A 27,793-nucleotide genomic window follows, 5' to 3' on the forward strand; every position below is an offset into this window, starting at 1 on the left:
AAGGGGTACAGAGACGATTCACTAGGCTGATTCCAGAAATGAGGGGGTTACCTTATGATGATAGATTGAGTAGACTGGGTCTTTACTCGTTGGAGTTCAGAAGGATGAGGGGTGATCTTATAGAAACATTTAAAATCATGAAAGGGATAGACAAGATAGAGGCAGAGAGGTTGTTTCCACTGGTAGGGGAGTCTAGAACTAGGGGGCACAGCCTCAAAATACGGAGGAGCCAATTTAAAACCGAGTTGAGAAAGAATTTCTTCTCCCAGAGGGTTGTGAATCTGTGAAATTCTCTGCCCAAGGAAGCAGTTGAGGCTAGCTCATTGAATGTTTTCAAGTCAAAGATAGATAGATTTTTAACCAATAAGGGAATTAAGGGTTACGGGGAGAGGGCTGGTAAGTGGAGCTGAGTCCACGACCAGATCAGCCATGATCTTATTGAATGGCGGAGCAGGCTCGAGGGGCTAGATGGCCTACTCCTGTTCCTAATTCTTATGTTCTTATGTTATGTTCTTATGCCCCCTCGTAATTGACCCCTCCACCAAGGGAAATAGGCCCTTGCTATCCACTATATCCATTCCCCTCAAAATGTTGTCACCTCAATGAGGTCTCCTCTCAACCTCCTCTGTTCCAATGAGAACAAACCCAGACTATCCAACCTGTCCTCATATCTAAGATTCTCCATTCATGGCAGTATCCTAGTAAATCTCCTCTGCACCCGCTCTAGTGCAATGACACCTTTCCTATAATACAGCAACCAGAACTCCAGCTGTGGCCTAACCAGAGTATTATGCAATTTAAGCATTAACTCTCTCCTCTTGTCTTCTATACTTCGGCCAATAAAGGCAAGCATTCCGTATGCCTTCTTAACCACCTTATCCACCTGGCCTGCTATTTTCAGGGATCTGTGGACTCTTGCTCCAAGGTCCCTTTGATCATCTACCGCTTAATGTGTACACCCTTTCCTTATTAGCCCTCCCAAAGTGCATTACCTCACACTTCTCCGAATTAAATTCCATTTGCCACTGCTCTGCCCACCTGACCAGTAGATTGATATCCTCCTGCAGTCCGTGACATTCCTCTTCATTATCAACCACGCAGCCAATTTATAGTGTCATCTGCAAACTTCTTAATCATACTCCCTATATTCAAATCTAGATCATTGATGTATACCACAAAAAGCAAGGGACCCAGTCCTGAGCCCTGCGGAACCCCACTGGAAACATCCTTCCAGTCACAAAAACATCCATCAACCATTACTCTTTGCTTCCTACCTCTAAGCCACTTTTGGATCCAACTTGCCACTTTTCTCCGGATCCCATGAGCTTTAAACTTCATGACCAGTCTACCATGTGGGACCTTATCAAAAGCCTTGCTAAAGTCCATATACACTACATCGTATGCACTACCCTCATCGACCCTCCTGGTTACCTCCTCAAAAAATTCAATCAGGTTAGTCAACGATGATCATCCCTTAACAAATCTGTGCTGACTGTCCCTAATTGATCCTTGCCTTTCCAAATGTAGATTTATCCTGTCTTACAGGATTTTTTCCAATAATTTTCCACCGCTGAGGTTAGGCTGACAGACCTGTAATTACTCAGCCTATCCCTTTCTCCCTTCTTAAACAAGGGTACCACATTAGCAGTCCTCCGGCACCAGGCCCAAATCCAAATAGGACTGGAAAATGATGGTCAAGGGATCTGCTATTTCCTCTTACTTCGCTCAGCAGTCTGGGATGCATTTCATCTGGGCCTGGGGACTTATCCACTTTCAAAGCTGCTAATCCCCTTAATACCTCCTCTCTCACTGTTTATTTCATCCAGAATGTCACACTCCTCAATAGCAGTATCTGTACTGTCCCTTTCCTTTGTGAAAACAGACGCAAAGTATTCATTAAGAATCATACCAACATCTTCCACCTCCACACAAAGATTACCCTGATGGTCTCTAATAGGCCCTAACCTTTCTTTCGTTATCCTCTTGCCCTTAATATATTTATAGAACATATTTGGGTTTTCCTTAATTTTACTAGCCAAGAATTTTTCATGCTCTCTTAGCATTCCTAATATCCTTTTTAATTTTACCTCTTAACTTTTTATATTCCTCCAAAGATTCGACAGTATTTAGCCATCGGTATATGACATAAGCTTCCTTTTTTTCCTTTATCCTCCCCTGTAAGTCCCTAGAAATCCAGGGGGCTCTAGAATTGTTAATCCCACCCTTTTTCTTTAAGGACACATGTTTGGCCCGAGCCTTCCACATCTCCTCCTTGAATGCCTTCCACTGTTCCGACACTGATTTACCCACAAGTAGCTGTTTCCAGTCCACTGTGGGCAAATCACTTCTCAACTTAGCAAAGTTAGCTTTTCCCCAATTTGGGACTTTTATTCCAGGCCTATCCTTGTCCTTATCCATAACTAACTTGAATCTGACTCAATGATGGTCACTGGCACCCAAGTGCTCTCCCACTAATACCCGTTCAACCTGCCCAGCTTCATTCCCCAAAACTAAATCCAAAACCGCCCCCTCTCGTGTTGGGCTTGTTACATACTGACTAAAAAAGTTCTCTTGAATGCATTTGAAGAATTCCGCACCCTCTATATACCCTTCACACTATATTTGTCCCAATCAGTATTAGGATAGTTAAAATCCCCTGTTACTGCCCTATGGTTTTTGGACTTCACAGCAATTTGCCGACATATTTGCTCCTCTATTTCCCTCCCACTGTTTGGGGGTCTATAATACACACCCAGCAGTGTGATCGCCCCTTTTTTATTTTTTAATTCGACCCACATGGCCTCACTTGATGATCCCGCTAAAATATCATTCCTCCTCACTACTGTAATAGTTTCTTTAATCAATAGAGCGACACCCTTTTTACCCCCCTCTCTGTCTTGTCTAAAAATCCTGTAACCAGGAATATTGATCTGCCAAACCTGCCCCTCTTTCAGCCATGTCTTTCTAATGGCTATTAGGTCATACTCCCAAGTATCTACCTGTGCTCTTAGCTCATCCGCCTTATTCGCCATACTCCTTGCATTAAAGTATATACCATTTAGCACAGGAAGACCTCCTTGATTACTACTTACTAACCATTGTTTCCTCTGTTTTACAGATTCGCTTTCTAAATTCTTGCTATCCAATTTCTGCTTTACTTCCTTTCCTATTAAATGTATTCTCTGGTTCCCATCCCCCTGCCAAGCTAGTTTAAACTCTCCCCAACAGCACTAGCAAAACTCCCCACGAGGATATTGGTCCTGGCGCTGTTGAGGTGCAACCCGTCCGGTTTGTACCGGTCCCATCTCCCCCTGAAGTGGTCCCAATGCCTCAGGAATTTAAAGCCCTCCCTCCTACACCAACTCTCCAACCATGCGTTCATCCTCTCTATCTTTCTATTCTTGTACTCATTAGCACGTGGCACCGGTAGTAACCTGGAGAATACTACCTTTGAGGTCCTAACCTTTCATTTTCCTCCTAGCTCCCGAAATTCTGCCTGTAGGACCTCATCCCTCTTTCTACCTATGTCATTGGTCCCGATATGGACCACGACCTCTAGCTCCAGAATGCCCTGCGTCCGCTCTGTGACATCCTTGACCCTGGCACCGGGGAGGCACCATACCATTCTGGAGTCACGTCTGCGGTCGTAGAAACGGCTCTCTGTTCCCCTAACTATAGAATCTCCTATCACTAGAGCTCTTTTATTCTTCGTCCCCCGCCCCTGTGCAGTTGAGCCGCCCGTGGTGCCTTGGAATTGGCTCTGGCTGCACTCCCCAGAGGCACCATTGCCCTCACCGATGCTCAGAAGTGAATATTGGTTTGAAAGCGAGATGGACTCATGGGTGGGGACTCCTGCACGACCGGTCTCGTGTTCTTACTCTGTCTGGTGGTCACCCACTTCCCCTCTGCCTGCACGCTTTTAAGCTGCGGGGTGACCACCTCCTGAAACGTATTGACTCCAGCTGCCGCTCAAGCTCCGAAACGTGGAGCTCGGGTAGTTGAAGCTGGAGACACCTCTTGCACAATCACTGACACCAATCCCCTCCTGTCTGATATAAACCAACCAGCATCATCATAGGCAGTCCCTCGGAGTCGAGGATGATTTGCTTCCACATTAAAAATGAGGTCTCAGATGCCTGTTAAGTCCAATGCAGCAGCTAAAGTCTGTCGCAGGTTGGACAGACGGTGGTTGAATGTACGTTGGATGAAGTGCCGGTTTGTTGAAGTGCTTGGGTTGTCGTGCGCTCCTTCCGCTGTATGTAATGGCTATAATGTCATACTTCCAAGTATCTACCTGTGCTCTTAGCTCATCCGCCTTATTCGCTACACTCCTTGCATTAAAGTATATACCATTTAGCACAGGAAGGCCTCTTTGATTACTACTTACTAACCCTTGTTTCCTCTGTCTTACAGATTCTCTTTCTAAATTCTTGATATCCAATTTCTGTTTTACTTCCTTTCCTATTGAATTTGTTCTCAGGTTCCCATTCCCCTGCCAAGCTAGTTTAAACTCTCCCCAACAGCACTCGCAAAACCACGAGGATATTGGTCCCGGCACTATTGAAGATGTAACCCGTCCAGTTGTACCGATCCCATCTCCCCCAGAAGCAGTCCCAATGCCTCAAGAATTTAAAGCCCTCCCTCCTACAGCAACTCTCCAGCCATGTGTTCATCCTCTCTATCCTTCTGTTCTTGTACTCGTTAACGCGTGACATCGGTAGTAATTCGGATATTACTACCTTTGAGGTCCTACCCTTTAATTTTCTTCCTAGCTCCCAAAATTCTGCCTGTAGGACCTCATCCCTCTTTCTACCTATGGCGTTGGTCCCAATATGGACCACGAGCTCCAGCTGTTTACCCCGCCCCCACCCCCAGAATGCCCTGCGTCCGCTCTGTGACATCCTTGACCCTGGCACCAGGGAGGCACCATACCATTCTGGAGTCACATTGTGGCCGCAGAAACGCCTCTCAGGGGATTCTATAGTTAGGGGAACTATCACTGGAGCTCTTTTATTCTTCGTCCCTCCCCCTGTGCAGCTGAGCCTCCCGTGGTGCCTTGGAATTGGCTCTGGCTGCACTCCCCAGAGGCACCATCGCCCTCACCGATGCTCAGAAGTAAATATCGGTTTGAAAGCGAGATGGACTCACGGGAGGACTCCTTCACTACCTGCCTAGCGTTCTTACTCTGTCTGGTGGTCACCCACTTCCCCTCTGCCTGCACGCTTTTAAGCTGCGGGATGACCACCTCCTGAAAGGTGCTATCCATGTAGCTCTCAGCCTCACGGATGCACCGTATTGACTCCAGCCGCCGCTCAAGCTCCGAAACGTGGAGCTCGAGTAGTTGAATCTGGAGATAGCTCCTGCACAGTCACTGACACCAATCTCATCCTGTCTGATATAAACCAACCCCACAGTCACTGACACCAATCCCCTCCTGTCTGATATAAACCAACCATCATCATCATTGGCAGTTCCTCGGAGTCGAGGATGATTTGCTTCCACATTAAAAATCAGGTCTCAGACGCCTGTTAAGTCCAATGCAGCAGCTAAAGTCTGTCGCAGGTTGGACAGACGGTAGTTGAATGTACGTTGGATGAAGTGCCGGTTTGTTGAAGTGCTTGGGTTGTTGTGCGCTCCTTCCGCCGTATGTGCTTGGTCTCCACTTGCTCCAAGTGAAGAGACTCGAAGAAGTGTTCGACGCCCTCACGGATTATTTTCTTCCATTTTGAACGATCTTGTGTCATGGATTCCCAGGTGTCAGTGGGGTTGTTGAACAACTTCAAGGAGGCCTTGAGGGTGTCCTTGAAGCGTTTCCTCTATTCCCCCACCCCGCCCCCCCCCCCCCCCCCCGCCCCGGGACTTGCTCGCCGCGTTGAGGCTGTCGAGAAGAACACTTGCTTTGGGAGTCTCGTATCGGGCATGTGGACGATGCGTCCCGTCCATTGGAGCTGATCGAGCGTGGTCAATGCTTCAATGCTGAGGATGTTGACCTGCGCGAGAACAGAGGTTGGTGCGTCTATCCTGCCAATGGATTTGCAGGATCTTCCAGAGGCAGCGTTGATGGTGCTTCTCCAGTGCTTTGATGTGTGTGCTGTACATAGTCCATGTCTGAGAAGCATGTATGAGGACAGGTATCACTACTGCTCTGTAGACCATGAACTTTGTGCCAGTTTTACGGTTTTGGTCTTCAAACACTCTATTCCTTAGGCAACCAAAGGCTGCGCTGGAACACTGAAGGCGGTGTTGCACCACTTCATCGATATCTGCCCTTGTTTACAGTAGGTTCCCGAGGTATGAAAAATGGTCCACGTTGTCCAAGGCCTCATCATGGATTTTGATAATCGGGGAGATGGGGTGTGCAGTGCTGTGTGGTGGGAGCAGGTTGAGAGAGCATCTTTGATTAACGGATGTTTAGTGTAAGGCCTATGCTCTCAGACGCTACGGTGAACGTGTTGATGCTGGTTTGGAGTTCGTCCTCTGAGTGAGCACAGACGCAAGCATCATCTGCATATTGTAATTCGATGACAGGATGGCACGACCTTGGATCTGGTCTGAAGGTGATGGAGGTTGAACAGTTTCCCGTTTGTTCTGTAGATTATCTCCACTCCAGCGGGAAGCTTACTGATGGTGAGATGTAGCATTGCAGCAAGGAAGATGAAGAGCATCGGTGCAGTGACACAGCCTTGCTTCTTCCCGGTGCGTACGTGAATTGGGTCTGTGGTGGATCCATTGGTCAGGATCACAGCTTGCATGTTATCATGAAGCAAGCAGAGGATGGTGACAAATTTTTGAGGACAGCCGAATTTGAAGAGGACACTCCATAATACCTCACGGTTAACAGTGTCAAAGGCCTTGGTCAGGTCAAAGAAAGTTGAACCAACCCCACAGTCACTGACACCAATCTCCTCCCATGTGATATAAACCAACCCTTGTCACTGACACCAAGTGCACTGGGAAAATATGTTAAAGGGTAAGACTGTAGAAACGCAGTGGCAAACATTGAAGGAGATATTTCATAATCTCAGCAAAGATTTATTCAAATGAGAAATAAAGATGCTAAGAGAAGAATGAAGTAAAGGATGGTATCAAATTGGAAAAAAAAGGCATACAATGTTGTGAAGGACAGTGGAAGGCCAGAGGATTGGGCAATTTTGAGAAACCAGCAAAGGATGCCAAAAAAAATAATAAAGACAGAGAAGATAGCAGATGAGAGCAAACTAGCAAGAAATATAAAAACACTAAGAGCTTCTACAGGGATATAAAAAGGAACGGAGTAGCTAAAGTAAACGTTGGTCCCTTAGAGGATGAGACTGGAGAATTAATGGGAAACAGGGAAATGGCAGAGATTTTGAATAAATATTTTCTATCAGTCTTCATGGTAGAGGACACTAAAAACATCCCAACAGTTGATAATCAAGGAGCTACTGGGGGAGGTGGGGGACTTAAAACAGTCACTATCACTAGAGATAAAGTACTAATCAAACTAATGGGACTAAAGGTGGACAAGTCCCCTGGACATGATGACATGCATCCTAGGGTCTTAAAAGAAGTGGCTGCAGAGATAGTGGATGCATTGGATGTAATTACCAAAATTCCCTGAATTCTGGAGAGGGTCCAGCGGACTGGAAAACTGCAAATGTTACACTCCTATTTAAGAAAGAAGGAAGTCAGAAAACAGGAAACTGTAGACCAGTTAGCCTACCATCTGTCATTGGGAAAATACTGGAGTCCATCATTAAGGAAGTAGTAGCAGAACATTTAGAAAATCATATTTCAGTCAGGCAGAGTCAACATGGTTTTATGAAAGGGAATTCATGTTTGACACATTTGCTGGAGTTGTTTGAGGATGTAACAAGCAGAGTGGATAAAGGAGAACCAGTTGATGTTGTACATTTGGATTTCCAGAAAGCTTTCGATAAGGTGCCACACAAAAGGTAACTGCACAAGCTAAGAGCTCACTGGGATGGGGGTAATATATTAGCATGGATAGAGGACTGGCTAACTAACAGAAAACAGAGAGCCGGGATAAATGGGTCATTTTCAGGTTGGCAAACTAACTAGTTGAGCTCTGCAGGGATCAGTGCTGGGGCCTCAACTTTTTACAATTTTTATTAATGACTTGGATGAAGGGATCTTCTTAAATAGGAGTGTAACATTTGCGGTTTTCCAGTCCGCTGGGACCTCTCCAGAATACAGGGAATTTTAGTAGATTACAACCAATGCAGCCAAGTTTGCTGATGATACAAAGATAGGTGGGAAAGTAAGTTGTGAGGAGGACGCAAAGAATCTACAAAGGGATTTGGATAGGCTCAGTGAGTGGGCAAAAATCTGGCAGATGGGTTATAGTGTGCTAAAATGTCACGTTATCCCCTTTGGTAGGAAAAATAAAAAAGCAATTTATTATTTAAATGGGGATGATTACAAAGTGCTGCAGTACAGAGGGATCTGGGGGTTCTTGTACATGAAACACAAAAAGTTAGCATGCAGGTACAGCAAGTAATCAGGAAGGCAAATGGAATGCTGGCCTTTATTGCAAGGGGGGATGGAGTATAAAAGTAGGGAAGTCCTGCTACAAATGTACACGGCATTGGTAAGACCACACCTGGAGTACTGCGCACAGTTTTGGTCTGGAATGTCTCCATTCCCATGCCGAGGGGATTGCTACACCAGACGGGAGGGGCGACATTTGGGGACACGGATTCTCCACCAATTCCCATTCCCCTTCTTTCTGGTGGATAATGGAGGGGCCACTGTGTGTAATGTGCAAGTCAGTAAGAATTGTCAGCAAGCTTTTTCTAATTGGCGATTTTATTCAGTGGAAACTTTCACACACTATTGTAGATTTTGTACCAAAGATCAATTTAGGATTAAAATTCTTAATTTTATTGCAAACTGAATTTCTGTTGAGAGTCGCTGAATTAAGGGGAAAGATAAGACACAACGTTTCTGAAATGAACACTGCAGCCCCGAGAACACAATCAGCAATATATCCAGAATATTAAAGTCCAGCCCAGTTATAGGGTTATTAACATCAGCAGAAACAAACCCTAATTGTCAGAATGAACATGGTTCAGTCGGGATGTGATTAACAGCAGCAGTAACAGTAGATTCCAACCCCTGCAGTCACTTGTGAACTCGCTGGTGTCTCAGCAGGTTGGATGACCCAGTGAATCGCTTCCCACACACGGAGCAGGTGAACGGCCTCTCCCCAGTGTGAACTTGCTGGTGAACTACAAGGTTGGATGACCGAGTGAATCCCTTCCCACACACTGGGCAGGTGAACGGCCTCTCCCCAGTGTGACTGCGTCGATGAATTTCCAGCTCTGATGCTTTTCTGAATCTCTTCCCACAGTCCTCACATTTCCACGGTTTCTCCACGGGCATCCTTGTGTATCTCCAGGTTGGACGATCAGTTGAAGCCTCGTCCACACACACAACACGTTTACAGTTTCTCCCCGCTGTGAATGGTGCGATGTTTTTTCAGGCTGTGTAACTGGCTTAAGCTCTTTCCACAGGCAGTGCACTAGAACATTCTCACTCGGGTGTGTGGGTCTCGGTGTCTTTCCAAGCACCATGATATTTGAAATCTTTTCCCACAGACAGAACAGACAAACATATTTCTCCTTCCACTTTCAAAGGCTGATAATATTCAGGTCCTGATGAATCGATTGACTCAGTCAGATCTTGACACGATGATTGGTTTGTGTTTCCTGTCTGAAAATCTCCCCTTCTAATATGCTGTAAAAGGGGATAACAAAACTCATCACTGTCAGTACAAGTCAGAAATTCAGAATATACACATCTAGTTTCCATGGAACATTCTTTCCTCTCTTGTTCTTCCAAAGCTGTAAATCCCTGTCCCACACATTGTCCCTCCTGCTGTGCTGAAATCCAAACCAATCACACATTTCTAGACTATTTCTCCTCGACTCCCAGTTTTCGCCACCAATTCTGACTGGGTTCAGAAATACACTCGCTGGTTCCCATCCCTTCCCTCCCCTGAAGGTGCTGACTCTGGCTGGGTTCCGTTCTACACTCACTGGTTCCCCTCCCCTGAAGGTGCTGACTCTGGCTGGGTTCAGGTCAACACTCACTGATTCCCCTCCCTCTCATTCCCTAAAGGTGCTAACTGGTTGGATTCAGTTCTACACCTAAAGGTTCCCCTCTCCTCCCCTGAAAGTGCTGACTCTGGCTGGGTTCAGTTCTACACTCACTGGTTCCTCTCCCTCTCCTCCCCTGAAAGTGCTGACTCTGACTGTGTTCAGTTCTATACTCCCTCTCCTCCAGATGCTGATTCTGGCTGGGTTGAGTTCAACACTTACTGATTCCCCTCCCTCTCATTCCCTGAATGTGCTGACTCTGGCTGGGTTTGGTTTGTCACAGACCCTAACATCGCTCACTTTGTCCCTGCAGCAAGATGGCCGTGCATGCACCGTGCTACTCACTGAATCAAGATAGCGGAGCGCTGAACCTGCCTTCCTGTACCAAAATGGCCACCGTTAGCCTGGGCCTGGGAGAAAGACCCTTAGCTGAAATCGCCAATATTCCGGTTATTATTCGGGACTGAGGGCGGGCACAAGTTGTTTATTGTCGAGGAAATTTAGCTTAAATTAACTCAGGCGGAGACTTTCAGAATTTGCTTCGAGAGAAGTTTATTACTAAAGCTAACAAGATATCTTGGAGAGCTTGCTTGGACCGTATCAAGGCAAAAACTCTGCCGTACAGGCAAATTGTCCCTATCTTTATACAGAAATTGAATACAGAAATATAAAAGGAATCTTATTCATTAGTCCTGCGAGTACAAAAGTCGTCTCGGGAGGTACACACTCTATCTTTCCTTGCATAGTTTCTCTCTGTTCACAGTCTGATAAGAAAAGGCAAAAGGAGACTCCCTTTTAATACCAGATGGTCACCTAGTTGCATCTCTAAGTTTCAAGGCTAAAAAAGCGTGGCTATTTTTCTAGTCCTATTATTTCTTTAAGCATAGCAAAAACAGAATTTAACCCTTCCCTTTTCCATAAGCCATAGATTCATAGATTCTTTCTTCCACAATTCCCTCCTTGTTGATCTTTTTATTTTTTAGATCAACACAATTTCCTATATTCTCTTCTTGAGCAAAAGGGGGTTTATTACTTGACTAATTACATTTTTTTTAAATTTTATCCACATTCCGCAAAGGATTATTAATAATACAAGCATAACCACACCTACGATTACTATGGGGTGTATAGCAAGCTTCAGTATTGCTGTAGCTTTTGGGGACCATCCGGTAAACACATCCCACCAGTGGTGTACTGTCAAAGAGGTGACTTCGTCTGCGATTCTTACTAGTTGCCCCTTCTTGTAACTCATTTCGACTCTAAATTGGTGGATGTCTCTGCCTTGCTTTGACAGAGCTTCCTCAATTTTCTTGTCATTCCGTATCAAATTGTGCAGTCTGGTCAAATTAATTACAGGGGGTAAGGGTTCAATCTTGTGCATAGACAGATATTTTTCTACATTTTTCCACTGCCCAAAGGTATAAGTTCTTTTTACTTCAGGATCATACAGGGTGTAGACTCTTCTCACGCATTTATTAATGGGGGGTTTATACAAAATTCCATCCAGATAGACAGGTTTATTTCCTGTCACACAGATCTCATTCTGTCCTATTTCCGTTATATCAGTGTCATTTGTTAGCTTTAATTCCCATTTACATACTCTAATGAAGTGCTGCAGTGAGCATGGTTTGTGTATGGCGGTCTGATAGGGACATACCATTCCGAATGGCCACCTAGCACATCCCCTCTGGTGATGTGTCATATTCTTCTCATCGACCCAATCTCCTTTAAATTTTGGGCAATATTTTCAAGTCCAAATATTTAATACAAGAGCAGGTACAGTTCTTCAGCTAGAAGATGGCTGTTTTCTTAGTCGGGCGACCGTAGTACGTCCTGGTTCAATGCCTTTTCCTTCGGCTGTAATTCGTCGGGGAAATAATATTTACAGCGGGTTGCATGCACCCAGTTCGGGTGCTTTTCTAACTTCAAAGCGGTTCGTGTTGTGAGAATTATCTGATACGGTCCTTTCCACCTAGGAGAAAAGGATTCTTTATTTAATGTTTTTACTAACACTTGATCTCCAGGTCTGAAAGGGTGCATATTTCCTTCCGACGGGGGCACCTGTGTCTGCTTTATTTGTTCATGCAGACTTCTTGCTATTTCACACATGGCCTGAGCATACTTTAGTGATTTTTCATCATTCCAAATTAATGCTATTTTTTCATCTGCCAGTGGTGGTTTTACGCCAGTAGGCATTGGTTTTCCCAATAAGGCTTCATGTGGTGTTAAATCAGTGTTTCGGTTTTTCTGGTTTCTCATTGTATACAATACTAATGGTAAGCCACTTCAGTCCAGTCTCCTGACATACCTTGGTAAGGGTAGATTTTATTATCTCATTTACTCTTTCTACCATTCCCGAGGACTGTGGCTGATATGGTATATGTAACTTCCACTGGAACCCTAACGCTTCTGCAAGGTTTTGCACTATTTTTCCAGTGAAGTGGGTTCCCCTGTCACTGTTGATTCCCATAGGTATCCCATATCTCGGGAAATTGTGTTGGGGAAATTGATGGGATTGAAGGCCGATAAATCCCCAGGGCCTGATGGACTGCATCCTAGAGTACTTAAGGAGGTGGCCTTGGAAATAGCGGATGCATTGACAGTCATTTTCCAACATTCCATTGACTCTGGATCAGTTCCTATGGAGTGGAGGGTAGCCAATGTAACCCCACTTTTTAAAAAAGGAGGGAGAGAGAAAACAGGGAATTATAGACCGGTCAGCCTGACCTCAGTAGTGGGTAAAATGATGGAATCAATTATTAAGGATGTCATAGCAGTGCATCTGGAAAATGGTGACATGATAGGTCCAAGTCAGCATGGATTTGTGAAAGGGAAATCATGCTTGACAAATCTTCTGGAATTTTTTGAGGATGTTTCCAGTAAAGTGGACAAAGGAGAACCAGTTGATGTGGTATATTTGGACTTTCAGAAGGCTTTCGACAAGGTCCCACACAAGAGATTAATGTGCAAAGTTAAAGCACATGGGATTGGGGGTAGTGTGCTGACGTGGATTGAGAACTGGTTGTCAGACAGGAAGCAAAGAGTAGGAGTAAACGGGTACTTTTCAGAATGGCAGGCAGTGACTAGTGGAGTGCCGCAAGGTTCTGTGCTGGGGCCCCATTGTACATTGTACATTAATGATTTAGACGAGGGGATTAAATGCAGTATCTCCAAATTTGCGGATGATACTAAGTTGGGTGACAGTGTGAGCTGCGAGGAGGATGCTATTAGGCTGCAGAGTGACTTGGATAGGTTAGGTGAGTGGGCAAATGCATGGCAGATGAAGTATAATGTGGATAAATGTGAGGTTATCCACTTTGGTGGTAAAAACAGAGAGACAGACTATTATCTGAATGGTGACAGATTAGGAAAAGGGAAGGTGCAACGAGACCTGGGTGTCATGGTACATCAGTCATTGAAGGTTAGCATGCAGGTACAGCAGGCGGTTAAGAAAGCAAATGGCATGTTGGCCTTCATAGCGAGGGGATTTGAATACAGGGGCAGGGAGGTGTTGCTACAGTTGTACAGGGCCTTGGTGAGGCCACACCTGGAGTATTGTGTACAGTTTTGGTCTCCTAACTTGAGGAAGGACATTCTTGCTATTGAGGGAGTGCAGCGAAGGTTCACCAGACTGATTCCCGGGATGGCGGGACTGACCTATCAAGAAAGATTGGATCAACTGGGCTTGTATTCACTGGAGTTCAGAAGAATGAGAGGGGACCTCATAGAAACGTTTAAAATTCTGACGGGTTTAGACAGGTTAGATGCAGAAAGAATGTTCCCAATGTTGGGGAAGTCCAGAAACAGGGGTCACAGTCTGAGGATAAGGGGTAAGCCATTTAGGACCGAGATGAGGAGAAACTTCTTCACCCAGAGAGTGGTGAGCCTGTGGAATTCTCTACCACAGAAAGTAGTTGAGGCCAATTCACTAAATATATTCAAAAGGGAGTTAGATGAAGTCCTTACTACGCGGGGGATCAAGGGTTATGGCGAGAAAGCAGGAAGGGGGTACTGAAGTTTCATGTTCAGCCATGAACTCATTGAATGACGGTGCAGGCTAGAAGGGCTGAATGGCCTGCTCCTGCACCTATTTTCTATGTTTCTATGTTTCTACTATTTCTTTAAATAGAATTTTTACTACTGTTTGGGCATCGTCTTTCCTAGTGGCGTACGCTTCTACTCACCTTGTGAACATATCTACTATGACTAATAGATACTTAAGACCTGATACTGGAGGCATGTGGACAAAGTCAATTTGCAAATTTTCAAAGGGCATACTTGGTTGAGGTAGATGATCATATCCAGCAGGTGTTTTACCTCTGTTATTTTGTTGACAAATTTGGCATGTTCTAGCAACTTTCTCAATTACTACTGTTATTCCTGGTGCATACCACTGTGCATTAATAGCATGTATCATCCCTCCTTTGCCCATGTGAGCCTGACCGTGTGCTGGGCGAAACAGGGGCAAAAATAGAGATCTAGGGCAAACAGTTCACCCATCAGGGTGATACCAAATGTCGTTTTTTTAAAAAACAACCCTGGTTTTCCCAAGTTCTTCCTTCCTGCATGGTAACTTGTTGTTGGGCTGTTTTAAGTTGTTGGATGTCAAGTACCTGTGGAGGGGAAACTGAGACTGCTTGAAGGCAGTCTGCCTGTGCCGAAGCGGCCTGTTTGGCTGCTTCGTCAGCCCTCCTATTTCCTACTGATACTGCATCCTCACCGGTTGTGTGAGCTGCACATTTGATAACAGCTACCTTACTTGGCAACTGAATGGCATCTAATAGATTAAGCACCAGTTGAGAGTGCTTAATATGCTTTCCACCAGAGGTGATAAAGCCTCTGTTATTTCTACAGTTGTCCAAAATCATGGGCCACACCGAATGCATATCTAGAATCAGTATAGATATTAGCAGTATGATCTTTAGCTATTATACAAGCTCTAGTGAGGGCAAACAATTCAGCAGCCTGAGCCAAGGTTCCGGGAGGCAGGGCGAATGCTTCAACAGTTTTGTAGGGATTTACAATAGCATAGCCTGCCAAAAACAAATCATCCGACGGCCTATGTGATGATCCATCCGTATAGAGACTAAGATCAGGATTGTCCATGAGCTCTGTGAGCAAATCTGGTCTTGGTAAAGTGGCTGCATCCACCGTTAACAGACAATCATGCTGGTCTGGATCCTCTACTTCTTTAGTAGGGAGAAAGGTGGCTGGGTTCACTACCGGTGCACGTCGAAAGGTGTAGTTAGGGTGTGACAGCAGTAATACTTCATAACCTGTTCTTCGAGACGCTGTAAAGTGTTGTGTGGCAGCTAAATTCAAAAGTAATAACACAGCATGGGCTGTAATGACAGTACATGGATGATCCAAACCAATTTCCCCCTCCATGTTCTTGGGTTAGTACTGCTGTTGCAAATCCTTCTTTCTCATTCACATACATCTGAAAAGGTTTACCATAATTCGGAAGTCCCAACGTTGGAGCATTAGTAATGGCTTTCTTTAACTGTTTAAATGCCTCCTCTCTCTCTGGGCACCACTCCACCTTGGGTGGGGCATTATTCAGGGCAGCTGATCTTAGGACCGCATCCCATTCTCGATCGGGGATCCATTATTTACAGTACCCAACCATCCCTAAAAATGACAAGATATCTTTCTTTGTCTTTGGTATGGTGGCCCTTTGAATTGTCTGAATTCTTTCTGGTCCTAGCTGCCTTTGCCCTTGAGATATGTGAAAACCCAGGTACTGGACTTGAGTCTGACAAAATTGTAACTTTTGTAACGACACTCGGTGCCCTCTTTCACATAGGTGCTGTAACAGTTTTAGGGAGTCTTGCATGCACCTGTATCCGTGGCTAGAAGCCACAAGCAAATCGTCCGCATACTGCAGCAGTACAGACTGGTCTGATAATGAACAGTCTTCAAGGTCTCTTTTTACTGCTGCTGCATATACTGCGGGGCTTTCGGTGTATCCTTGGGGCAACCTGGTCCATGTGTACTGCTGCTTCTTGTAGGTGAAAGCAAGCAGATACTGACTCTCTTGATTTAACGGGATAGAGAAAAAAGCTGAACACAGGTCTATTACAGTAAAGACAGTTGCTGTTGGTGGTATAGCAGATAGTATAATGTTGGTGTCCGGTACCACAGGGGTGATAGCGACTACTATCTTATTAATAGCTCTCAGATCTTGCACAAATCTCCATTCATTCGGCCTATTAACCTTTGGTATGGGCAGTATCGGAGTGTTACACGGGCTCTGTGTCTTTTCTAAAACTCCTTGTTCCAACAATGCAGAAATGACTGGCTCTATCCCATTTTCTGCCTCTGGAGGCAGTCTGTACTGCCTAATGCTTGGTAACACGGCATTCTTTATCAATTGTACCCGATGGGGTACTGCAGAATGTACTTGCCCAACATGATTCTTATGCTTTGCCCAAAGTTCAGAAGATACTTGATTCAATGCCATTGGCAGCTTAGGGCTTGGTTGTTCCGGGGGTTGCTGTTTTTCAAAAGTGGAGGCATGATTTTTACCTTTCCACTGGAGAATCCCCCTGTTGTGGGTGATAAAGTCTATCTGAACATTTTGCAATTTTATTACTGCCCAAGGTTGATAGCCGTGTTGCTGTTTTTCTCTTTCTATTCCTACAATCATCGGACCCATATCTTTAGGTTTCGCTGGCGGTTTTACAGCCAAGGTCAGATGAGGTGTCGAGTTCGCTTCTCTAAACTGCTGTTGCTGTAAGGGTGTCAAATCGATGGCTACCCCCAATCCTTCTGGTCCAAAATAAATGCGGGGCGTAGCTTCTACTGTTTCTTCTCTATTTAAAAAGGATTGTACCAAACACGGGTAAGTTTCAGCTTTTTGACGAGTGTACCAGGCTGTACAGTGAAGCTGAACTGCCTCAAAGCTTGTCAAAATTATATACATCAATTCTTCAGTATTAGAGTCAAATTTAGCTTTGAAGTTTTGTATAACTTCATGTATCAAGGGGGAATAGTAGTTGCCAATCAATTGCCAACAATAGAGGGCAGCCTTTTCTTTGTTATCCTCCCTTTTCTCTTTTTTAATCCCATTAAAGAACTGATGAATATTATTTGGAGGGAGCTCCATGTACATTCCTTCCTTTGTGCAATAAATTGTGGCTCCTAGTTTGCACAAAGTCTGTCTTCCCAATAAAGGGAGTGATGTTGTTTTAGAGACTATCAAATTCTCATCATTAACTGATTGTCCGTCAATTATCAATTTGGTAGGTTCAGATAAAAATTCTTTCATGGGGATACTGGCCACACCCATACTTAAGACGGTGGTGTTGCTTACAGATAATCCCACAGAGGATGGTACAGAAGACATAGTAGCACCGGTATCCACCAGGAACTTCACATAAGTGTCTCCTACTTTTACTACTGCCAGAGGGTTTTCTTCTATGTCTGCCGATAAGCGGAGGGCTGGCGCCTGTACCACTAAGCCTCCGGGGTATCCCTATGCTGATTATTCTGTGCCTGTCCTCGTTCCTTTTGCTGATTTACTGACCTGCTGTTTTAGCCTTATTTTCCTTATAGGTAAATAGTCCCCCTCTATCCATGTTAGCCAGTACTGTAACTGTCTCTTTCCAACTTTTTGCTTGCCAGTCCAAAACCCTTATTTTGTATGTTCTTGCTTGTTGTGGCAACATACAATTTAACAAGGTTTGCACTGCCAAAGGTTCATTTTGATCCATTGGTATTCCTGCATGCTCGTCCCAACTATTTTTCCATCTGCCTGCAAAATCTATTCTTCTGCTTTCTGCAAGCAGCGGGTGACTTCCCCTATATCTCCATGCTTTTTAGCTCCCTTTAATAAATGGTACAGGTTTGCTCAAGCCAGTTGTGAAAGGCTACTGGCTTCTTAACAGGATTAGGGGCAGCTGATATCATATCCCGAGCTTCCCCCGGTGTCCAGGGCTTTAGGACAGCCGTTGTTCTGATCATTACACGGGGGCATGTGTCGTGGGGGTAGTGGAGGAATCGGCCTGTCTTATCCAGCTGAGCGGCCACTATTTCTATAATCTCCTGCCAATCATCCGGCTTGGTGGTTGGAAGACGGGGATATAAGCCGACAGAGGAAGCGGTCAAAACCTTCTCCTTACCCTCCTCCTCTTTCTTTTTATTTTTAGGGGCTGGTGCCTCTTTGCCACCTCTGTCCATTTTTTAAAACAATTCTCCATATAATCTTTATCCCAACTGGGGTCCCCTGTCCCATTTTTGGTGGTCTGTCTCCATTCCTCAATTAAGGACAATTTAAAACTTCCTCCATATGGCCAATCCCCATCAGACCAACCGTACAAATCGCTACTAAACGTTACCGCGTATCTGTCGTCTGCTGTTTCTTTAATTATAGTGTCCGCCGGCGAGCCGGGCGGCACAATGGGATCTCCTACCTTCTCTCGTTGCTTTACTACCTTACGGATTCTTTTCTCAGTCTTAGGATGTACTTTCATTCTTTCAGTTGAGAGGTCGTCCTTCTTTCCTTTTCTAGGAACTGGGCGCGAGCGCCCTGCTCGACTAGAGCCGTTTCCCATTCTACCGGGTGCAACGTCTCGCGATCTTTTCTGAAATGAGAGTTAGGACAATCCTCCAAAATATACAATAATTTACAAAGCGCTCACCGGTGTTCTCTCTTCCGCTCAGCTCGGGGTCTCCTTTTGCCTTCTTGTTATTTTAGCTTCTTAGCGGTAGCTACCTTATGCCTCACCCTCTCGGGGATCTCGGCGGCCCGTCCCCCTTTCAGCTAGGACGGCCTAGGCACCTTCCTCCTTTCAGCTAGGAAGGTCCTTAAAAATTCCTCTTTTCTTTAGAATCTGTCGAGGAAATATTCCTCTTTTCTCTTTAAAAGTTAAATTTAGTTCTTTTGGATCTCGTTTTTTTTTTAGAGATCCTGCCGGACTACGCCAGAATCTGTCGAGGAAATTTAGCTTAAATTAACTCAGGCGGAGACTTTCAGAATTTGCTTCGAGAGAAGTTTATTACTAAAGCTAACAAGATATCTTGGAGAGCTTGCTTGGACCGTACCAAGGCAAAAACTCTGCCGTACAGGCAAATTGTCCCTATCTTTATACAGAAATTGAATACAGAAATATAAAAGGAATCTTATTCATTAGTCCTGCGAGTACAAAGGTCGTCTTGGGAGGTACACACTCTATCTTTCCTTGCATAGTTTCTCTCTGTTCACAGTCTGATAAGAAAAGGCAAAAGGATACTCCCTTTTAATACCAGATGGTCACCTAGTTGCATCTCTAAGTTTCAAGGCTAAAAAAGCGTGGCTATTTTTCTAGTCCTATTATTTCTTTAAGCATAGCAAAAACAGAATTTAACCCTTCCCTTTTCCATAAGCCATAGATTCATAGATTCTTTCTTCCACATTTATGAAGCCTCCCCGGCTCCCCGCTGGTCCATTACTCCCCTCCGCCCTGTTGAAAATGACACCTCTGTGGAACCTTTGCGAACCGTGTCTTCTCCGCCATTACACGCATTGCGCATACTCCAAACACTACCATTACACGCTTGCGCACTGAGCTCCTGTCATCTGGGTGCGGCACATTCTCCCCTGCGGGGCATGCTGGGTACACAAGACCATGAGGAATAGGAGCAGGAGTGGGCCACCCGGCCCCCCCGAGCCTGCTCCCCATTCAATAACATCATGTCTGCTCTGATCATAGACTCAGCTTCACGTTCCTGCCCGCTCCCCATAACCCCTTAACCCCTTATCGGTTAAAAAACTGTCTATTTCTGTCTTAAATTTATTCAATGATCCAGCTTCCACTGCTCTCTGAGGCAGCGAATTCCACAGATTTACAACCTTCTGAGAGAAGAAATTCCTCCTCAACTCAGCTTTAAATGGGCTGGAGAAAGGCTGCCTTTGTAAATCGAACAGGATTTACTGGGATTGCATTGAGCACTGAACCATGTTTGTTTCTCATGATCTTAGTAACCCCGATACCTGAGCTGAAGATTAATATTGTGTATAAATGTTAAATAAATTATATTTGTTTCAAACACAGTGTGTTGAATATTTGATCCCTCCATGATCAGAGGAGACTGATTGATGGTCTGTTACCGACTGTTCCATTTTAGGGCTTTATCTTCTTCACTTCTCACCCAGTTCACCTTCTATCATATCAAAGCCCAAACTTGTTCCGTTTGTGTACATGACTTGTGATTGTAGTCGACTGAACTGCAGTGTCTCACTTTAAACTCAGCTGAAATCCTTTGAACCACCCCTTTATTGAACTATCTTGCATAAGATTTGACATCCGTTACTTTCTGTATCAGTTAACCCGTTTTTGAAACCGATTTAATTTCAAAAACTCATCCACACATCTGGCACGTGATGGCCTGTGAAATATTCTGATATTTGTAATTGTCATTGCCACAAACCCCGTTCCCTAGCCACTGACTCCATCCCTCTCCCCAACTCCTGTCTGAGGCTGAACCAGACTTTTCACAACCTTTTTGACCACATATCCACAACATAATGAACACTGCCTATTTCCACCTCTGTAACATCGCCCTTCGATGATCTTGCCTCAGCTCATCCACTGCTGAAGCCCTCATCCATGCCTTTGTTACTTCTGAACTTGTCTATTCCAACGCACTCCTCCCACATTCTACCCTACATAAACTAGAGTTGATCCAAAGGTCGGCTGTCCATGTCCTAATTCGCACCAAGTCCAGTTCACCCATCACCACTGTGCTCACTGACCTACATTGGCTTCTGGTTAAGCAACACCTTGATTTCAAAATTCTAACATTTATTTTCAAATCCCTCCATGGCCTCGCCCCTCCCGAGCTCTGTAATCTCCTCCAACCCCGCCCCCTGCCCCATGAGATATCTGTCTTCCTGAGTATCCCTGATAATAATTGTTCAACCTTTGGTGGCTGTGCCTTCTGTTGCCCAGGCCCCAAGTTCTGGAACACCCAGCCTAAATCTTTCTGTCTAACCCGTGCTGTACCTGCCCTGGCAGTTTTTGATAGGATAGTGTAGAGCAAGCTTTTCTCTGTATCTAATCCATGCTGTATCTTCCCTCGGAATGTTCAATGGGACACTGTCGAGGGAGATTTACTCTGTATCTAACCCCATGCTGTTCCTGCCCTGGGTGTGTTCCTGCCCAGGTCAGTTGTGAGAGACGATATTGGCTCTAATGGACAAAATGTTGAATCATTGTGGGTGGAGATTAGAGATAGTAAGGGGAAAAAGTCACTGGTGGGCGTAGTTTATAGGCCCCCAAATAATAACTTCATGGTGGGGCGGGCAATAATCAAGGGAATAATGGAGGCATGTGAAAAAGGAACGGCAGTAATCATGGGAGATTTTAGCCTACATATCAATTGGTCAAATCGCACGGGGTAGCCTGGAGGAGGAATTCATAGAATGCATACGGGATTGTTTCTTAGAACAGTATGTTACAGAACCTACAAGGGAGCAAGCTATCTTAGATCTGGTCCTGTGTAATGAAACAGGAATAATAAACGATCTCCTAGTAAAAGATCCTCTCGGAATGAGTGATCACAGTATGGTTGAATTTGTAATACAGATTGAGGGTGAGGAAGTAGTGTCTCAAACGAGCGTACTATGCTTAAACAAAGGGGACTACAGTGGGATGAGGGCAGAGTTGGCTAAAGTAGACTGGAAACACAGACTAAACGGTGGCACAATTGAGGAACAGTGGAGGACTTTTAAGGAGCTCTTTCATAGTGCTCAACAAAAATATATTCCAGTGAAAAAGAAGAGCGGTAAGAGAAGGGATAACCAGCCGTGGATAACCAAGGAAATAAAGGAGAGTATCAAATTAAAAACGAATGCGTATAAGGTGGCCAAGGTTAGTGGGAAACTAGAAGATTGGGAAAATTTTAAACGACAGCAAAGAATGACTAAGGAAGCAATAAAGAAAGGAAAGATAGATTACGAAGGTAAACTTGCGCAAAACATAAAAACAGATAGTAAAAGCTTTTACAGATATTTAAAACGGAAAAGAGTGACTAAAGTAAATGTTGGTCCCTTAGAAGATGAGAAGGGGGATTTAATAATGGGAAATGTGGAAATGGCTGAGACCTTAAACAATTATTTTGCTTCGGTCTTCACAATGGAAGACACAAAAACCATGCCAAAAATTGCTGGTCACAGGAATGTGGGAAGGGAGGACCTTGAGACAATCAACTATCACTAGGGGGGTAGTGCTGGACAGGCTAATGGGACTCAAGGTAGACAAGTCCCCTGGTCCTGATGAAATGCATCCCAGGGTATTAAAAGAGATGGCGGAAGTTATAGCAGATGCATTATAATCTACCAAAATTCTCTGGACTCTGGGGAGGTACCAGCGAATGTAACGCCTCTGTTTAAAAAAAAAGGGGGCAGACAAAAGGCCGGTAACTACTATAGGCCGGTTAGTTTAACATCTGTAGTGGGGAAAATGCTTGAAACTATCATTAAGGAAGAAATAGCGGGATATCGAGATAGGAATAGTGTAATCAAGCAGATGTAGCATGGATTCATGAAGGGGAAATCATGTTTAATTAATTTACTGGAATTCTTTGAGGATATAACGAGCATGGTGGATAGAGGTGTACCGGTGGATGTGGTGTATTTAGATTTCCAAAAGGCATTCGATAAGGTGCCACACAAAAGGTTACTGCAGAAGATAAAGGTACGCGGAGTCAAAGGAAATGTATTAGCATGGATAGAGAATTGGCTGGCGAACAGAAAGCAGAGAGTCGGGATAAATGGGTCCTTTTCGGGTTGGAGATCGGTGGTTAGTGGTGTGCCACAGGGATTGGTGCTGGGACCACAACTGTTTACAATATACATAGATGACCTGGAAGAGGGGACAGAGTGTCGTGTAACAAAATTTGCAGATGACGCAAAGATTAGTGGGAAAGCGGATTGTGTAGAGGACACAGAGAGGCTGCAAAGAGATTTAGATAGGTTAAGCGAATGGGCTAAGGTTTGGCAGATGGAATACAATGTCGGAAAATGTGAGGTCATCCACCTTGGGAAAAAAAACAGTAAAAGGGAATATTATTTGAATGTGGAGAAATTACAACATGCTGCGGTGCAGAGGCACCTGGGGGTCCTTGTGCATGAATCCCAAAAAGTTATTTTGCAGGTGCAGCAGGTAATCAGGAAGGCGAATGGAATGTTGGCCTTCATTGCGCGAGGGATGGAGTACAAAAGCAGGGAGGTTCTGCTGCAACTGTATGGGGTATTGGTGAGGCCGCACCTGGAGTACTGCGTGCAGTTTTGGTCACCTTACTTAAGGAAGGATATACTAGCTTTGGAGGGGGTACAGAGACGATTCACTAGGCTGATTCCGGAGACGAGGGGGTTACCTTATGATGATAGATTAGAACAATGTAGAGGGAGATTTACAATGTATTTAATCAGTGCTGTACCTGCCCTGGGAGTGCTGATGGACAGTGTACAGTGAGTTTTACTCTGTATCTAACCCGTGCTGTACCTGCGATGGGAGTGTTTGATGGATCATTTTATGGGGAACTTTACTCTCTGACTAACCCGTGCTGTGCCTGTTGTGGGACTGTTTGGTGGGACAGCATAGAGGGAGCTTTACTCTGTATCTAACCCACACTGTACTTGTTCTGGAGTGTTTGATGGGACAGCATAGAGGGACATTAACTCTGTATCTAACCAATGCTGTACCTACCCTGGGAGTGTTTTGGGACAGGCTAGAGGGAGACTTAATCTTTAAGTAACCCATGCTGTACCTGCCTAGGAATGTCCGGTGAGACAGTGTGAAGGGAGATGTACTCTGTGTCTAACCTTTGCTGTACCTGCCCTGGAAACGTCTGGTGGTACAGTATAGAGAGAGCTTTACTCTGTATTTAACCCATGTTGTAACTGCCCTGGGAAAGTATGATGGGACAGTGTAGAGGAAGCTTTATTCTGTATCTAACCTGTGCTGTGCCTGTCCTGGGCATTTTTGGATTGGCCGTTTAAAGAGAGGTTTACGCTGCATCTAAATTATGCTGTACTTGCCCTTGGAGTGTTTGATGGGTCAGTGTAGAGAGAGCTTCGCTCTGTATCTAATATGTGCTGTACCTGTCCTGGGATTGTTTGTTACGACAGAGTAGAGGGAGAAATTATTCTGTATTTATCCCGTGCTGTTCCTCCCCTGGAGTGTTTGAGGGAGATATACTGAGTGTCTTAACATGTGTTGTACCGGCCCTGGCAGTGTTTGATGGGACAATGTTGAGGGAGCTTTACTCTGTATCTAACCTGTGCTGTACCTGTCCTGGGAATATCTGGTGGGACAGTGCAGAGGGATCCTTACTGTGTATTTAATCTGTGCTGCACCTGCCCTGGGAGTGTTTGATGGGTCAACATAAAGTGAGCTTTAAATTGTAACCCTTGCTGCACCTGCCCTGGGATTCTTTAGGACAGTGTAGAGGGAGCTTTACTCTGTATATAACCCGTGCTGCAGTTGCCCTGGGAGCGTTTGATGGAACAAAAGGGTGCTTTATTCTGTATCTAACCAATGCAATATCTACTCTGGAATGCTTGGGACTGGGCAGAGGGAGATATACTCTCTATCTAACCTGTGTTGTAACTGCCCTTGGATGTCTGGTGGGACAGTGTTGAGGGAGCTTTACTCTGTATCTAAGCAAGGCTAGTGTATCCTTCCTTAGATAAGGAGGGCAAAACTGTGCACAGTACTCCAGGTGTGGTAAGGGAGTAAAAGGTTATGGGGAGCGGGCAGGGAAGTGGAGCTGAGTCTATGAGTCATTATCTTATTGAATATGGAGCGGGCCGGATGGCCCACTCCTGCTCCTATTTCTAATGGCCTTATGGACCCAGCGTGCCCCGCGGAGGAGAATGTGCCGCACCCAGACTACAGGAGCTCAGTGCGCAGGCGCAGGCCCTGGCTTTGTTTGGAGCATGCTCAGTGCGTATAATGACGGAAGCGACATGGTTCGCACACTCTCCACAGAAGTGTCATTTTCAGCTGGGCGGAGCGGAGTAATGGACCAGCGGGGAGCCGGGGAGGCTTCATGAACAACCGGTGCCCGCCACAAGCCCGGAATAATAACCGGAATATCGGCGGTTGCAGCTTCGGGGCTTTGTTCCGGTCACAGGCCCAGACTAACGACGGCCATCTTGGTATCGGTTCAGCGTTCCGCCATCTTCATTGAGTAGCACGGCGCATGTGCGGCCATCTTGGTGCAGGAACAAAATGAGCTATGTCAGTGTCAGTTGAAGAGAAACCAACCACAGTCAGTACCTTCAAGGAAAGAAAGGGGAACTAAGGAGTGTAGAACTGAACCCAGCCAGAGTCAGCACCTTTTGGGGATGGGAGGGAGGGGAATCAGTGAGTGTACAAATGAACCCAGCCAGAGTCAGTACCTTCAGGGGAGGAGAGAGATGGGAGGGAGGGGAACCAGTGATTGTAGAGCTGAACCCAGCCAGAATTGGTGGTGAAAACTGGGAGTAGAGGAGAAACAGTCTAGAAATGTGTGATTGGTTTGGATTTCAGCACAGCAGCTAGGGACAATGTGTGGGACAGGGATTTACAGCTTTGGAAGAACAAGAGAGGAAAGAATGTTCCACGGAAACTAGATGCGTCTATTCTGAATTTCTGTCTTGTACTGACAGTGATGAGTTTTGTTATCTTCTTTCACAGCGTATTAGAAGGGGAGATTTTCAGACAGGAAACACAAACCAAACATCGCGTCAAGATCTGACTGAGTCAATCGATTCATCAGGACCTGAATATCATCGGCCTTTGAAAGTGGAAGGAGAAATGTTTGTCTGTTCTGTCTGTGGGAAAAGATTTAAAATATCTGTGTGACTGGAAAAGCACCGAGACACACACACCCAAGTGAGAGTGTTCCAGTGCACTGCCTGTGGAAAGAGCTTTAACCAGTCACACAGCCTGAAAAAACATCGCACCATTCACAGCGGGGACAAACTGTAAATGTGTTGTGTGTGTGGACGAGGCTTCAACTGATCGTCCAACCTGGAGAGTCACAAGGTTACCCGCACCATGGAGAAACCGTGGAAATGTGGTGACTGTGGGAAGGTATTCAGATCACCGTCTGAGCTGGAAATTCATCGACGCAGTCACACTGGGGAGAGGCCATTCACCTGTCCAGTGTGTGGGAAGAGATTCACTGGGTCATCCCAACTTATAACTCACCAGCGAGTTCACACTGGGGAAAAGCCATTCACCTGCTCTGAGTGTGGGAAGAGATTCACTTGGTTATCCCACCTGCTGTCACACCAGCGAGTTCACACTGGGGAGAAGCCATTCACCTGCTCGGAGTGTGGGAAGCGATTCACTTGGTCATCCCACCTGCTGACACACCAGCGACTTCACACTGGGGAGAAGCCGTTCACCTGCTCTGCATGTGGGAAGCGATTCACTTGTTCATCCGACCAGTTGAAACACCAGCGAGTTCACACCGGGGAGAGGCCATTCACCTGCTCAGAGTGTGGGAAGGGATTCACGCGGTCATCCGACCTGCTGAAACACCAGCGAGTTCACACTGGGGAGAGGCCGTTCACCTGCTCTGAGTGTGGCAAGGGATTCACTCGGTCATCCGACCTGCTGGCACACCAGAGAGTTCACACTGGAGACAAGCCATTTACCTGCTCGGAGTGTGGGAAGGGATTCACTCGGTCATCCAGCCTGCTGACACACCAGCGAATTCACACTGGGGAGAGGCCGTTTACCTGCTCGGAGTGTGGGAAGGGATTCACTCAGTCATCCGACCTGCTGAAACACAAGCGAATTCACACTGGGGAGAGGCCATTCACCTGCTCTGAGTGTGGGAAGGGATTCACTTGTTCATCCGACCTGCTGAAACACCAGCGAGTTCACACTGGAGAGAGTCCGTTCATCTGCTCGGACTGTGGGAAGAGATTCACTCTGTCGTTCACCCTGCTGAGACACCAGCGAGTTCACACTGGCGAGAGGCCATTCACCTGCTCAGACTGTGGGAAGGGATTCACTCAGTCAGCCCACCTGCTGAGACACCAGCGAGTTCACACTGGGGAGAGGCCGTTCACCTGCTCTGAGTGTGGGAAGGGATTCACTCGGTCATCCCACCTGCTGAGACACCAACGAGTTCACAAGTGACTGCAGAGGTTGGAATCTGCTGTTATTGCTGCTGTTAATCACATCCCGACTGAACCATGTCCATTCTGACAGTTGTGGTTTGTTTCTGCTGATAATAATCCTATAACTGGGCTGATCTTTATTATTCTGGATATATTGCTGATGGTGTTCTCGGGGCTGCAGTGTCCATTTAAGAAATGCTGTGTGTTATCTTTCCCCTTAATTCAGTGACTCTCAACAGAAATTCAGTTTGCAATAAAATTAAGAACTTTTACTTTAATCCTAAATTGATCTTTGCTACAAAATCTACAATAGTGTCTAAGTTTCCACTGAATAAAATCTTCAATTAGAAAGAGCTTGCTGACAATTCTTACTGACTTGCCCCTCCATTATCCACCAGAAAGAAGGGGAATGGGAATTGGTGGGGAATCTGTGTCCCCAAATGTTGTCGTTCCTGTCTGGTGTAGCAATCCCCTCTGCACGGGAATGGAGACAAGTCCAGACCAAAACTGTGCGCAGTACTCCAGGTGTGGTCTTACCAATACCCTGTACAGGTGTAGCAGGACTTCCCTACTTTTATACTCCATCCCC

General features: G+C 45.5%; 2 protein-coding genes across 6 annotated transcripts in view; one reads left to right on the forward strand and one right to left on the reverse strand.

Moving 5' to 3' along the window:
* LOC139241185 (zinc finger protein 271-like) overlaps positions 1 to 27,497 on the forward strand; it is a 101,521-nt gene extending 74,024 nt beyond the window's left edge. For all 5 annotated transcript variants that reach the window (XM_070869837.1, XM_070869835.1, XM_070869838.1 and 2 more), the window contains one exon: positions 25,766 to 27,497. In XM_070869837.1, coding sequence (XP_070725938.1) covers positions 26,129 to 27,223 — 1,095 coding nt within the window. In that variant the 5' untranslated portion in view covers positions 25,766 to 26,128 and the 3' untranslated portion in view covers positions 27,224 to 27,497. The remainder of the gene's footprint in view (positions 1 to 25,765) is intronic.
* LOC139241188 (zinc finger protein 239-like) lies at positions 8,834 to 12,750 on the reverse strand. The gene is made up of 2 exons (XM_070869843.1): positions 11,758 to 12,750; positions 8,834 to 9,738 (listed from the first exon to the last, which is right to left on the reverse strand). Exon 2 carries the CDS (start codon positions 9,382 to 9,384, stop codon positions 9,124 to 9,126), a length of 261 nt encoding a protein of 86 aa, XP_070725944.1. The 5' UTR covers positions 9,385 to 9,738; positions 11,758 to 12,750; the 3' UTR covers positions 8,834 to 9,123.
* Positions 27,498 to 27,793: the final 296 nt, after the last annotated feature.

This window comes from Pristiophorus japonicus (assembly GCF_044704955.1).
Source record: "Pristiophorus japonicus isolate sPriJap1 chromosome 24 unlocalized genomic scaffold, sPriJap1.hap1 SUPER_24_unloc_1, whole genome shotgun sequence".
In the NCBI taxonomy this organism is placed as follows: Eukaryota; Metazoa; Chordata; class Chondrichthyes; family Pristiophoridae; genus Pristiophorus; species Pristiophorus japonicus.